This window comes from Tachysurus vachellii, chromosome 13, assembly GCF_030014155.1.
Source record: "Tachysurus vachellii isolate PV-2020 chromosome 13, HZAU_Pvac_v1, whole genome shotgun sequence".
Classification (NCBI taxonomy): domain Eukaryota; kingdom Metazoa; phylum Chordata; class Actinopteri; order Siluriformes; family Bagridae; genus Tachysurus; species Tachysurus vachellii.
The window spans coordinates 5,721,398-5,736,274 of record NC_083472.1 but is presented as its reverse complement, the minus strand read 5'-3'; the positions used below and the strand labels follow the sequence as shown (position 1 = coordinate 5,736,274).

Sequence of the window (14,877 nt, the reverse complement as noted above, 5' to 3'; positions counted from 1 at the left end):
AGAAAGGACACATGGAGTCATGTCTAGATTTACACTAAATTATTTGTCAATAGATCACCTCAGTACACAAGACAACTCTACCAAGTAACTAACAATTAACTGAATAATTCTGTTTTTCAGCTCATTTGTAACCACATCATTCATCTCAACAAACGTAACAGAATCCTTCATATTTACTGTCAATGCACCGCGCAGAGAGGACGATCGATTTACCCTTTACCATTTACATACCCGCATGCCCTTTGTTTTTCCATTTATTTGTCACGAGGGTTGTGTTTATATACATCCCCTAGTCCTACAAGACAGTACACCAGTGTTCATTTAGCTTTTCTGTAACTTTACAGTCATGTCTGAAGACAGTAAAGCAGACAAAATGCTTGAGAACAGCTCACAGACTGGACTATCAGCTCCACTGAACACACTCAATAACGGAGAAAAGGTCATGGATGTCTGTACAGAATCCACGGCTAATCAGAGGACTGCTAATGCTGATTCAGCTCCTGTTTCTTCGGTTATCGCTCGATTGTTGCGGATGCTGGAGGCCGCGAAAGCTCGGCGCTCGGTGAACCTGCACAGGGCTGTAGGATCATCTCTATCGAGTGACAGGACTGTAAGTGAGGATCCAAGTACAAACCGAGTGAGTTGATAATAAGCAAAATTGGAGAGAATTTTAGAAACTGTTTAGAGAGATTGGACTAAAAGTAGTCTAGCTAAAATTGGTTTAATAACAGTAACATTCATGCTATATTCCTATCATTGTATTACTGTATTTCATCAGTCACTGTATAATTTTCATATGCTGCATTTTTACATCCTCCGCTGATCAGTCCACTCTATTTCATTTTCCAATACTATATTATGTATTTTTAATTTACTTCCATTGTAAATTATTATTTTTATTTTTGTCTTATGCAGTTTCATTCAATTTTATTGTATTTTTTAATTAATTAATTAATTTTTTTAAAATCAACCCTTCCTCTTCTTTTTTGGCCCTAATTTATTTGATACTTTTACAACATGGATAGTCATAAAAAACATTTCACTGCATGTGGAACTGTGTATGATTGTGAATGTGACAAGAAAAGACATATACACTATTGGGCAGAAGTGATAATCCAAAGTGGCATACGGATGAGGGGCCTTGCTCAAGGGTTTGAATTCATATCCGGACATTCTGTAGTCCAACATCTTAACCACCGAGCTACAAGTTCTTCACATAAAAGACATAAAGTCATTTCCTTCCCAGTATAATTCAGAAAGGTTAAATACTGATTTGTTAAGAGGAAATTAATATAAAACCGTGAGTTATTTTGTGCTCTAATAAATACATCAACACTGGTTTACTAGGTCACAGACTTGGGATACAATCAGCCTAAATACTTATAATAATAATAATTGGGAGGAATTATAGCATTTTTTTTTTAATATATAAAACAAATCAGGACAATAAGTGTGAAAAGTGTTTCAGGAAGATGTAGGTCTTCATCTGTAGTTTAACTCAGCTGTTCAGACATTTAAGGGACTTATTTATTCCACCAGCTTGATGCCAGAACAGAAAAAAATCTTGATCAAGTGTCAATTCCTACTAATTAGTTACTATAGTGAAACTAGTCAAATCTGAAAGAGTTTAAGATGTTAAAAATGCTGTGTTGCCTTCAATATGCTGAATTAAATAAAGTCCACTATTTTGGCTGACCTGTTAAAGCCCTCAGGTAAAATTTATAGTCTGTTAATATAACAGAGACTATAAAATATATAGAGAAGGGGATGGTAGGTGTAACTGCATTGTAGATTGTGTAGGATTTCAATAAGAACAGGATCATATTTCATGTGAAACTGGTTTATAAACCGTACATAGATACATGTTGCCAGAATGAGCACATTGTTCACTGTACACAAGGAGAAATGTTTCCTGAGCAGACATGACATGATATATTTACAGTATACACAAAGAGACCGGTTTTAAAACACATATAAAAGTGTAGTCTGAATAAGAAAGATACTTCCTATTATCAAAAGAAATCTTATTTCTAAATAAAAAACAGAAAAATTTGAAAACTTTAATACCCTCAAGCATATGGCTCACATATAATATACATATATACATATGATATAATAGTCTCAACATGTGCTACTTCCTATTATTAAAAAAAAAAAGGTTATTTTTAAATACAAAAAAGCTTCAATTTAATCTCTGAAGTATATCAGTATATAAATAAATTAAATTTTCTAACTTAAATTTAAATTTAAAAATGAATCCTAACCCACAGATCAGAACCTATGAAAGGCACTCGCCATTTAAATATATAAATATATAAATAAATATAAAATCTTTAAAAATGAAAAATAAATAAAAACCAACACGGAGTTAATTTAACCCTCTTTAGCTAATCAGAACCAGTATAATGCGGGTCATATTATATTTAAGAGATGGTAAGAAAGAAATGACATTTATCCTCTGAAGCATATTAGAACAAATGAATTCTGTTGTAAAAAACAAAACAAAACATTTTATTAACTTACAAAATAAAACACATTATTAAATGAACTGAATCATCTCAAATGGATAATAACATATATTCATTCATTCATTTTCTACCGCTTATCCGAACTACCTCGGGTCACGGGGAGCCTGTGCCTATCTCAGGCGTCATTGGGCATCAAGGCAGGATACACCCTGGACGAAGTGCCAACCCATCACAGGGCACACACTCTCTCTCATTCACTCACTCACGCAATCACACACTTCCAGAGATGCCAATCAACCTACTATGCATGTCTTTGGATGGGAGGTGGAAACCAGAGTACCCGGAGGAAACCCCCGAGGCACGGGGAGAACATGCAAAGGTCACCCTGCCAGGGATTGATCTACATGGTCTGTGGATGGGGCCACATATAGACTGTCATGCCTTCTTTGAAGCAATGTTGCTTCAGTCAGCTGTATGGTCTGGTTTTTATCAGCAATCATTTGAAGACTTTGGCAGGAAGGAATTAGAGTTTGGTCTGTGGTGAACTCCGAGTTTGCACTGACCATTGAGTTCCTCAGGAGCTCTCTGTTACACTACTACAATCTGTTATAGAAAGGACATTATTTCCTGTCCAGTGTCACCCAAATGAGGAGGAAAAAAAAGAGTTCAAGAGTTCCTCTCAAGGTTTCTTCCTCATATCATCTCAGGGAGGTTTTCCTCACCACCATCACCTCCGGCTTGCTCATTAGGGATAGATGTTAGAGATAAATATAATTTAATTTTAAGCTTTAAACATTTAATTAGTTTCTACTTCTATAAAGCTGTTTTGAGTCTATGTGAACTGAATTGAATTGAATTGAATTGAAGTGCCTGTAACTCAACACAGATCTGTTTTCTCACTTAACCAACCCAGGTCCTAGATCTGCCTCAGCAATTTAACAAGAGACTCACTAAGATGGGCAGCTGCTCCCAGCCCAACTCACTGAACTTTGCTGATGGCCCAAGCTCAGGTACCAAGCAAAACCTGTTATATCAAAAGTTTTCATTCCACACAAGTCACAGTATAAACCACAATTACTTGGGGTATTACCTTGTATAACAGTTCTCATCATGGGTCAGTTCTCTTCTAGTTTTTAATATTCAATAAGCAAATTTTCATTCTCAGAACTCTTCCAATTCTCTTTTTAATTATCTCTCATTTCCTATCGACCTCCAGCAAGCACTGAAGATGAGATTTCTCCTCGAGACAAAGAGCAAAAGAACTCTAAAGGAAGTAAGGACTTCTGCGTTAAGGACATCAGTCAGGCTTCATTTGGCCGCAGAGAAATAGAAATAGCAGAGCAAGGTACTGTGTTGCTCTAGAAAAACCTGTAACATTTTTACAATCATGCTAAATGCTCACGTGATGTACACTCTAAGAAATGCTGGGCTCATTTTAGACCTTTATTTGCACAATTTAGGTATTTGAGTTGATATGATCCATATCAGGATAATAATACGTGATTGGCATGCTGGGCTTTCATAATTTTCTGGAATTTTCCAATGTTTGACTGCCAGAAAGAGTAAAAGAGACAAATCAGCTTTTTAAATGTTTTTAATGTGTTTAAATGTGTAATGTACAATTTAGACACAACTTTCAACACCATTTCTGCTCATTTATTGACCCAGATTGGGTCATTTTTAGCTCAGCTATTTTTAAAGTGTATATCTATGAAGATGTGCTGATAAATAATACTGATCCATATGTTTACTTTGGTAGACATGCCAGCGCTGATGATGCTGAGAAAGGCAGGGCAGGAAGAGAAGCCACTAGGAGGAGCTAAAATAGTGGGCTGTGTCCATATCACAGTACACATGGCTGTGAGTGTTTATTCACGTACTTATCCCAATGTTATCAAATCATCAGTTATGACCATTGATTCACTTGCCACATAGAGAGTGCAAATACAATGATTGCTTTTCTGTTTGTGAAACATTAACGGTACACAATCAACTTCCTGCTCCAAACACTGTGCAAAAGAGACCATATTATTGTCATAGAAAGGACATTATTCATAATAACACTCTCCGGTGTTTATAACCATTTATAACCCTCCAGTGTCACCCAAATGAGGATGTGGTTCCCTTTTGAGTCTGGTTCTGTTTAAGGTTTCTTCCTCTTCCATGGAAGAGAGTTTTCCTCACCTCAGTCACCTCAGGCTTGTTCATTAAGGATAAATACAAACACATTTAAATATATGTCTAATATTAATCTTAAACTTTTGTATAATAAACTTTTTGTTACTACATTTCTTATATTCACTAAAGCTTCTTTGAGACAATGTCTATTCAGTGCTATACAGATAAGTTTGAATTGAATTGAATTCCCCAGGTTCTGATAGAGACGTTGTCTGCGCTGGGTGCTGAGTGTCGATGGGCTTCCTGTAATATTTACTCAATCCAGAATCACATCGCTGCTGCTCTTGCAGAGGCTGGTGAGGACCCAATCATGCAAATATTTACAAATATAGCAGACGTTATCAAAAAACCCTAATCCTCTCATCTGACAGTATGCGTGTGTGTTTGTGTGTGTGTGTTTGGCAGGTATTCCTGTGTTTGCATGGAAAAAGGAGTCTGAGGATGATTACCTCTGGTGTATAGACAGTTGTGTGAATATAGAAGGCTGGGAGCCAAACATGGTAATTTATAATTCTGAATTAAACAACTTGACTCCTGAGAATAACGGTATAAGAAAGAGTACCAATATATAGTATACGTTCGAGGTCTTAAGTAAACATCCCCCCTTACTGAATCTGCAAACTGTTAATAGTTTAAAAGAAATGCGAGGGATCATGTCAATTGCAGTTTTTATTTGTTTTTTTTTAAAGTTATTTTTACCCATATGAAGCTATTTTAACATAACAGGTGCTTACATCTAGTCCACAAGTCTAGACTAGACAATTAAACAATTTACCTCCCCTTAATTCATGATCAATAACTGTTTTATGTTTTAAGGTGGTTCTTCATGAGCCCCCTTTCCTCCTGAGTGGTTAAATAGCCAACAGTTCTTCAGAAAAATCCTTATGACCTCATTTGTAGAACTGTATATGGTACCTTAGTGGCCAAGACATTAGATTACTCATCATATGAGTGTGAGGTCAAATCCCAGGTCCACCAAGCTATTCTGTTTTAAACCCTGTAGACTGTTTTGTGTGAAAATCCGAGGAAACCAGCAGTTTCTGAAATACTCCAACCAGCCCATCTGCTACCAGAAAATCATTCTATGATTTCAATTGTTATTAGATGTGAAGAGTGAATGAAGCTCTTGACCTGTATCTGTGTGATTTTATCTGTTGCCATGCTGCCTCTGATTTGCGGATTTAAAAACAGCATGAATGTGCAGGTGGGCATTTTTTCCTATTAAAGTAGGTGGTGAATGTATGTTAATTAGACAATAGATAGATTCTTTACTGTGACTACACAGAGTACAATGAAATGAAGTGTATCTCCGTATGGTGTAATTAAAAGAGAATAACAAAAAAAATGAATTATAAAAAGCTGTAAATATTATTATATAACATTATTGCACAATAGTGTGACCTAACAAGCTTAAACACTTTTAAATATATATTATTTATTATATACATATTATTATATATATATATGTGTGTATATGTATGTAACATTAAAATATTCTTAAAATAATTTGAAATAAGCAGCTGAATATAATGTATGTACATAACAATAAAAATAAAATTCAAAATAAGGAATTGGGATATTGCACAAATATACAAACGAGTACATATTAAGCTACCTGATCAGATGGAACAATTTAGATATAAATATAAAAAAAGCTTTAAAGGAACTGGGATGACGATTATGATCATGATTAATATAGGTCCCTACTGGTCCAGTGGCAGGATCGCACCAATACAGATAACTGACGAGTTAACCCTCAGTGCTAGACTCAGGCCCATATAATCTGGATAATAATCTGCTTTGCTGTGGTGACCCTGAACAGGAAGCAGCTGCACAACAGCAGCAGCAACATCCACAAAGTTATAATTACAAATATGTAGCTCAAAGGGCTTTACAGTGTAAAAGAATTCACATAAACTTAAGTACTAAAACATGCAAATAATACAGATTCAAGGCAGAAAGAAAAATATGGACTGAAAAATATTATAGCATAAAATAAGTACACAATATGCACAAAATATAAATAAACAATAATTAGACTAATATATATATATATAGAATGTCTGGTAAATGTTTAGCAGACAATAAACGCTAGTTAAGTACTCATCATTAAACGTACTATCAATTTTTAATCTGTGATCATCTTGACACATAGTGAAGTTAAAGATTGTGAAAGAAGACCCGTTATTTTTATATCAGATTCTTGATGACGGAGGAGACATGACAGAAAGGGTCTATAAGAAATATCCGCAGCTCTTCCAGAACGTCAAGGGGATTGTTGAAGAAAGTGTCACCGGTGTTCACAGGTATCTTCTACACACATTTGTCTTTCAAAGGTCTAAAGAGCTTCACTGAGATTTAATGTACAAGGAATTTTTTTTTATTGTTGTTGTTTTTCTTTCAGATTATATGAAATGTATAAGACCGAGAAGTTTTGTTGCCCAGCAATAAATATCAACGAGTCAGTGATAAAGCAAAAGTTTGACAACTTTTATTGCTGCAAGGAATTGATCCTGCATGGGTAAGATTTAAGTGGAAACCATTCACAATCCTGGTGAATCCCTGCACTGCAGAGAGATTTATTATTTAGTTGAAACTAATTGTGAGAGAGTAGAACACAAAATTTATACTGGGAAGGATGCTGAGTGAGTGTGAGTGTGTGTGAAGTGTGTCCTCCACTTAACACATATAATATGCATAATATCATTTAACATTTTAATTGATCGTGTTATATTTTCTTGTGTAATTTTCTCAGTTTGAAGAGGATCACTGCTCTTCCTTTTGGTGGGAAGCAGGTGGTTATCTGTGGATATGGAGAGGTAAAGTATCCACAGTGCCGTTTCATTCCACATCCGAAATAAAATAATGAACATTTCTTCTTCTACATTCTCTGTGTGTGTGTGTAGGTGGGAAAGGGCTGCTGTGCTGCTCTTAAAGGGATGAAAGCAGTTGTATATGTGACTGAGATTGACCCAGTGTGTGCATTACAGGCCTGGTAATACACAACATCTAATAACGTTATAATAATAGCTGCTCTACCCCATGTTACCCTTAACCCCAAAATTTGTAGAGTTCAGTTCCACCCCAAAAACATCACTGGCCTTACAGATAAGTTTATTCAGTCTGTTTGCATCAACCACCTTCAGTCCTTCTTAACCTTTTTCTTCTTTGGTAACTAAAAACAGAAAAATGTAATGATGCTGAAAATGAAACCTGACGCAAACAATTAAAAAAAACTTAATTGTATCTTTAATGTTATCTCTTATGATATTACATTAAATCATAATAGGATTTTTCACATGATACTAAATGACTTTTATTCAGCAAAAGAGATTCTGGATCATTTTTTCAAAGATTACAATTTGTTTGCTTTTTTGTTTGTACAGTATATTTTCTTTATCTCATTCTTTTCTAGGGTGCCAATAATTCTGGAGTTGATAGAGCATGTGTATATTAATCCTACCCCTGCTTTTCTTTCACAGCATGGATGGCTTCCAACTGGTCAGACTGAACGAGGTCATCCGAGTGGTGGACGTCGTTATCACCTGCACCGGTAACTTTCTGATATTTACATTTGAATATCCAGGATCTGAATATCCAGTGTTCCTTCAGTAGTACCTTTTGTAATATATTATCCAAACCCCAGACAAATAATGATGTTTGCGTTTTCAGGAAATAGAGATGTCGTTATACGAGAGCACATGGATCAGATGAAGAATGGTTGTATCGTGTGCAACATGGGTCACTCCAATACAGAGATTGATGTGGTAAGACAAAGGCGGAGCTTGCACACTTGTGCACATGACACATGAGTTGTGCGAGCTCAGTGAGAAATGCCAAACTCTGTCATGTCCTAGCAGGGCATTAGTTTTGACCTTTTCTGATACATGACCGATCACATGACCAATCACAAAACCATTCACATGGTCATATATGGTGACAGTGACACCGTGAGAGGAAATCAAACATATGTAGTCAAGAAGGTTCGAGCCCGCTTTAAGAAAAATAACTGAATTTACTGCTGCAGTTGTTAAACTAGCTCATCACTCAACTTGATCTCTGCAGGCAGACGAAGGAAAGGTTAAAAAATAACCTACTGTGGGTATAAAAAACTCCAGACACCACTGGTAATATTGGAGGTTTTGGTGATGGGAGGGGGGGCTTTTTCCACCTTTAATAATAAATGTAAGCAAAATTCAGTAATATATGAGTGAAAAACAAATAGAAACGTTTCGGCAGAAAAATGCAAAAAAAAAAAAAAAATCTTCATGGTTTGCTCTGACTTCATGACACCAAAAAAGAGAAAGGCATCAAACAGGAGAGGGATACCAAGTAACTTCCTAAACAGTAGATGTACCATGGAATAAAATAAAGGCCATTGTCAACAACTGGTGAAAATAATGCACCATGGTACTGTAGCATTACCAATAATTGGATGTTGTAAAAGAGGAAGACCTCCAAGACAAAAGACCAACAACAACGTTAAGGGAGCTGAAGGAATTTTTGTCAAATACTGATTGCACTCTTACACTCATGTATTCTTCACTCGCCACTTGTTTTTATGGAAAAATATCTTTTAGAATTTTGCACAAAATGCTAAAAGATATTTATGCCATAAAAACAAGACAGCTTATTTTTGCAAAGAACACCATACCCACAGTGAAGCATGGTGGTGGGAGCATGATGCCATGTGGCTGCTGCTTTTCAGCTACAACTGTGGCTCCAGTAAAGATGAATTATGAATCATAGCTCTAAATATCAATCTGCTTTGGTATAAACCTGCAGGTTTCTGTTGGACAGCTGGAGAAGATGACAAATTTCACCTTTCAGCACAAGAACGATTCAGAGCACAAATCCATATCAACAAAAGAACCGCTTCAAAAGAAGAAAATAGATTTTTTTGGAACGAGCTCCAATCAGAGCTCAGATCTAAATCCTGTCAAAAAGTTGTGCTATCACTTGAAGATGTCTGTGAACAGGAAAAACCCCCTCAAAATTTGACCAATCAGGAGCATTTTTGCAAGAAATGGTGGCATAAAATCCAAATCAGATTTAAGGTGGAAAAAAATCATTTATTTATTTTTCCTGATGCAAAAAATAACATCTTAGCAAATATCTTTTTGTTAAAGAATCTAATTTACTAATTAGAATTGTCGTTTTTCTATTATTTCTTTTTTCTTATTATAATAAACCAATTTAATTTAATAATTTAAGCCCAGATATATTTGACTATTTATATTTTACATTATCTTATTCTGTTGCCAGATAATTTTGCTTCTTTCTAGAAATGTATTATTTTATTATCTGCCAATAACAAGAAAATGTAAAACTTAAAAACAGGTTTAATAATCTTAGATTTGGTTTCTTATTATCTTTTAGAAAATACAAGATCATTTTGACTATATTCGATAGATTCTAACTTACTAAGATGTCATTTTACACCGTAAAAAATACATTTCAATAAGTTTGTAAGTAATTATTAAGTAAAGATGCCAACATATATTTTGGGCAAAAAATAATTTCAGTAAAATACCCGTCATATTTGGTTGCTTTAAGCCTTCAGCAACATCAGCACAAAAATCAGTTATGTTGCTTAAAGAGCTGATCACAGTTGAGCTGCTTGATTGCCTGAATGTGAGCTCTGTTCTCAGGCCAGTCTGATGACACCAGAGCTGAAATGGCAGCATGTAAGACCACACATGGATCACATCATCTGGCCAGAAGGCAAAACCATAGTACTACTAGCAGAGGTAAGAGAACAGCTTTATCAACAAATAACCAGAACGTCTACAATAAGACTCGACTTGATAAGGAAACGAACATCTGACTGAAAATGTTGGTCTGACTATATGATTATATCTGATTAAAGGGTCGGCTGGTTAACCTGAGCTGCTCTGCTGTACCTGTTTTTGTGCTGTCTATTACAGAAACAACTCAGGTATGAACATGTCTTGTTCCTTATGTTATAAAGATTTTAGAAAAATTGAGTAAAAAAAACCTTTTTGGTCTTTTTAGGTTTTGGCATTGATTGAGCTGTTTAATGCACCTGAGGGACTTTACAAACAAGGCATTTACTCATTTCCTAAGAAGATGGGTAAGACACACAGTTAATAGTCAAACATTAATTATATGTTTACTGTTCAAAAGATCTCAGTGACCTACTCTGCACTTTCAGACGAGTGTACAGCGCTTCTGCATCTCCAGAACTTTGATACAAATTTAACCGAACTCACAGATCAGCAGGCCAGGTACATAGGTGTGAACAAGAGCGGCCCCTTTAAGCCAAACTATTACAGGTAAGAACAGAAAATGGCATAATAAAAATGTTCCTTTTTTAAACAAATAATATATCTTTATCCATGTTTATATTTTAGATCAGACATGTCTAAGTGTATATATGTTTACAATAACCTTCTTTGTTCATAATCCTATATTTTTGTTCCATATACTGTATAATATACAGAATACACACTGGTCAGTGTTATTTTTGTTTGCACTGTATTGATGCACTTTATGTGGCTATGACAACTTACTTTAAGTCCTTAACTCTGTGTTGTTTTATTCAGCACCAGTGTTTTATCATTTCTCTATGTATTGCGTCAACATGAACACAAACCGTGTATTTATATGCAGTATATTTGGCATTTTTGTCATCATTTTCTGATGTAAAGTGTTTTTTTTTTTTGCAGGTACTAAGCTGTACAGGGGGTCAGCACACCCTATAAGAGATCCACAATGGAGACAAGCCTGCAAGGATAATTCATTTTGTTAGAACCTTCAAACTGGAACTGATGTACATTCTGGTCATATTTATATATGTTCTTTTGTTCATGGTTGAAAATGTCATAATTCACTCTAATGTTTAAAAAAAAAGCACTTGTGTGTTAATCAGTTGTAACTCTTATAAAACCACGTTCAATAGAGCCTTTAGTGATTTAGTGATTTTCTTTTTTAACACTTGAGTGATTTAACACACTCAAGACTGTTTCTGGGGCTTGTGATCTCAGGTTTGCTTGCAGACAGAATAATTCTTTCCAAACAGAAGATCGGGTCCATACATCACTTTTGTGCACACAGGTTAAGAAACATATCTGAGCTAGATTTATCTTTTTTTGCCCTTTCTGGTGTCATGATACATCATCCTGCAGGAATCTTATATTTTTAGACATGTAAGTTAGGACAAACTATGCATTTTTCACCATGCTCTCAGTGCAGTCACACCACATACTCCAGTCCTATATAAAATCTGGTTTTATATATAAGTAAGTATATCCCATAACTATAATAACCCATTTCCCTGCCATCACCACACATCCAGTAGCACGACAAATTTTACTAATCACATTATTTGTCATAATGTGCTCAGAATGGATATCTGGAGTGGATAAATGGAGTGGACCACCATTTTCAAGAGAGATTTTTCTGGACCTTTCATGAAACACTTCTAAAATTGTGGGAAAATGTTATACTAACAAAAGTGTTACACAAAAAATCCTGATTGAACGCACCAGATTTTGACCTCTGTGGCTGTCCATACTCCAGCCAGTTCTATTTTTTTTTTTGTTCAACATTGGCCACTGTTTATGGCTCTTGTAAATATTCACACCATCTTGTTAATGGTGTCACCTGGTTCCAGCTTCCCCATATAAAACTTAAAACCCTAGGGTAAATAAAATATAGTTAAACAGGCTTGAACATGGATCACTCCCAAAGCACTGCCATGACATGATGGTGAGAATCAGCTTCAAGCCATTTCTTTCAAGCCACTCTGTTGAAAAGTGGTCAGTTTCTTTCCTATTAAAGTTTCCTAGATACATAGATCTAAGTAGCGTGAATGACACATAGTTAATGTGAGTTAGGTGAAATGAAGGAACATTTAAAAGCGCATTACATTTTGTACTGTAGCCTAGACATTACGTTTAAACATTTTCAGGAGCTATGTTGCACTTGTCTGCATGGGTTTTGCAGTAAGCCTATAGATCTTAAAAAACTATTAGGTACACAATTAAGATAATTGTGTTCCTGACCAATTCTGCTCTTCAGACCTGATTGATCCATCCTGATGCCCTGCTTCTTGTTGAAGTCTCATTGCTTGGGCGACGCTTGTTGCTGCTGAGGCTGAACCCACAGGACCTGCCTGAAGATACATGGGACTGCTGGATATAGTACTACATGGTGACCATGGAGGTTGCTTTGAACTGCTGTTGCTGTTGTCGAGTTTCTCAGGTCTCCATCTCTGAACATATGATGGCTTCAGGCAGGAAGGAATTTATGTTAAAACTATAATGGATTCAGAAATTACACTGATGCTCATACTTACAGTATAAGTTGCTCATAAGCTCCTGGTTACACAACCTGAGGTCACATAGATGAGGGATGGTTCCTTTTGTGTCCGGTTCCTCTCAAGTTTTTTTCCTCATATCACCTCAGGGTTAAGGTTAAGCCTAATCATTATTTGATCATTATTTTCATTTTTATTCAGAAATTTTAATTCTGACACGTCTTTCAGTAAAGGTCCAGAAAAATTTGGGCTTTGCTTCCACCGAACATCAGACATGGCATATATCCACACTGTGCACAGCATGAAAAATAAGATGTTCGGTGAAACTTGTCATGTTACTTCCTGTGTGGTGTTGGCTGGGAAATGGTTATTATATTTACCTGGAAGAGAATTTTTTTAATGAAATATTTATTCCTATACAAGTTAAATTTAATTGAATAATTTGTGCTGGTTTTATAAATGATTGATACAGTCATGTCTGTAGGATTAGAATCCTAAGAGAAATAGTGTGCATGAACTGGGTGGTCTCATTTTCAATAAATGGGTAGGGAATAGGGCTTTGAGACTGAATATTTTTATGTATGCTGTCAGAAGGTGATGAAATGCCTGTGCAACTGGGCAGATGTAAAAGGAGCTCAAGCTTAATCCAAGTACTGACCACGACTGGCAAATCTCCAACACTATACTACTACAGGCAACACATGAATTGGGGAATTATGACATTATATAGACTACTTGATCCAGGACTGGAAAATCCGAGTTCACGTGCTTGTATTTCATTGCTATACTTAAGTTTTATTTTGGCAAATTTCTACTTTATTTGAGTATTTCTGAAATTAAACATTTATACTCTTTATTCATTTTCCAGGAAAAAACTTGTTTGATTTATCAAACAAATGAATTGTTTAGCATCTAATTAAGTAACTATCAAGTATTGTCCAATTCATTGACTGGTGTTGCCTTCTCATGCTACACACAATATAGTCAGTGTTATAGTTATCCATGTGTTTTTAAAGATGAATAATACACCAAGACACTGAACTACAGTGTTTGCCACAAGCTTGAGCGTTACAGGCTTTACCTCAGTTAAATGTTTTAATATCCTGGAATAAAAACAGATTTATATAAAATGAGACATCTATTTTTTTTTCCCTAAAAACCATGATCTACAAAGGAACATGTTTAGGTAAATTTCACAAATCTGCCAAAATCGACTGGTTATATTTAAATCATATTTAAATTATTTTGCTTACACCAAGCTTGAGCTTGACTAGCTCAAGTCAAGTCAAACTCTAGCTAATTTATAGTTGTATACTGTATTTAGAAAACTCACATTTCCAACAGTATAAAAACATGACATTATCTTTAATTTCATCAGTTTTCATCAACATTACTTTTCAATATGTGACATTTATTTAAGAGAAACCTTTGACTTTCACTGGCGTACAATTTTGGCTACATATATTCAGAGAAAGTAAGTCGATCTCTCAATAAGTAAGTAATATCATTTGTCATTCTTTTTCCACCCTGATCGATTCAGGGCAGCACATTAAAATACCCTGCTAGCCATTTCTACTTTAACCTGAGTGAAGAATTTGAGGCTGCAACATTTTTAGAACTTTTATATTTATTTAGACAAGTATATTCAATGTTTTTTGAGAAAAGTATCTAGGTACTTTTACCGCCTCTGAATTGGAAATCAAGCCTTTTAAGCGAATTTCAACCATTGGTGCTTCTATCAACAATATGTGTCTGAGCTTGTACAGCATTTCCCCTGAGCCTTAGCTGCATAGCTGAAGTCCATTTTGAGCTCTATTAATAGTGTTGGCTTCTTGCTGCAATGTCAAAAGTAACTTGATTCCATCTGTTTAGTCCCAGCATGTTGCTTATCAGCTGTTGGCCAGACGGTTAGGGAAGTCTCATTCCGCCACAGCCGGTCCACGCAGTCTG

At 35.4% G+C, this 14,877-nt stretch overlaps 1 protein-coding gene across 4 annotated transcripts; it reads left to right on the top strand.

The window, feature by feature from the left end:
- Positions 1-307: 307 nt before the first annotated feature.
- Positions 308-11,569, top strand: ahcyl2a (adenosylhomocysteinase like 2a). Of its 4 annotated transcripts, none has more exons than XM_060884960.1 (17): positions 308-610; positions 3,382-3,478; positions 3,685-3,813; positions 4,228-4,328; positions 4,840-4,942; positions 5,052-5,146; positions 6,846-6,952; positions 7,051-7,167; positions 7,402-7,465; positions 7,553-7,641; positions 8,129-8,199; positions 8,319-8,413; positions 10,298-10,396; positions 10,516-10,584; positions 10,662-10,740; positions 10,822-10,942; positions 11,336-11,569. In XM_060884960.1, the coding sequence occupies exons 1-17, from the start codon at positions 347-349 to the stop codon at positions 11,340-11,342; spliced, it is 1,707 nt and encodes a 568-aa protein (XP_060740943.1). In that variant the 5' UTR covers positions 308-346; the 3' UTR covers positions 11,343-11,569. The 4 variants fall into 4 exon arrangements, with proteins under 4 accessions (XP_060740943.1, XP_060740942.1, XP_060740940.1 ...); XM_060884959.1 differs by having other exon boundaries at positions 308-637; positions 7,402-7,441; XM_060884957.1 differs by having other exon boundaries at positions 308-637.
- Positions 11,570-14,877: the final 3,308 nt, after the last annotated feature.

Bases quoted from the DNA above. Each gene is read 5' to 3' on its own strand.
- ahcyl2a (XM_060884957.1), top strand. From the start codon at position 347: ATGTCTGAAGACAGTAAAGCAGACAAAATGCTTGAGAACAGCTCACAG. The intron at 3,814-4,227 runs GTACTGTGTTGC...TTACTTTGGTAG, and splicing joins AATAGAAATAGCAGAGCAAG to ACATGCCAGCGCTGATGATG. The intron at 6,953-7,050 runs GTATCTTCTACA...TTTTTCTTTCAG, and splicing joins AGTGTCACCGGTGTTCACAG to ATTATATGAAATGTATAAGA.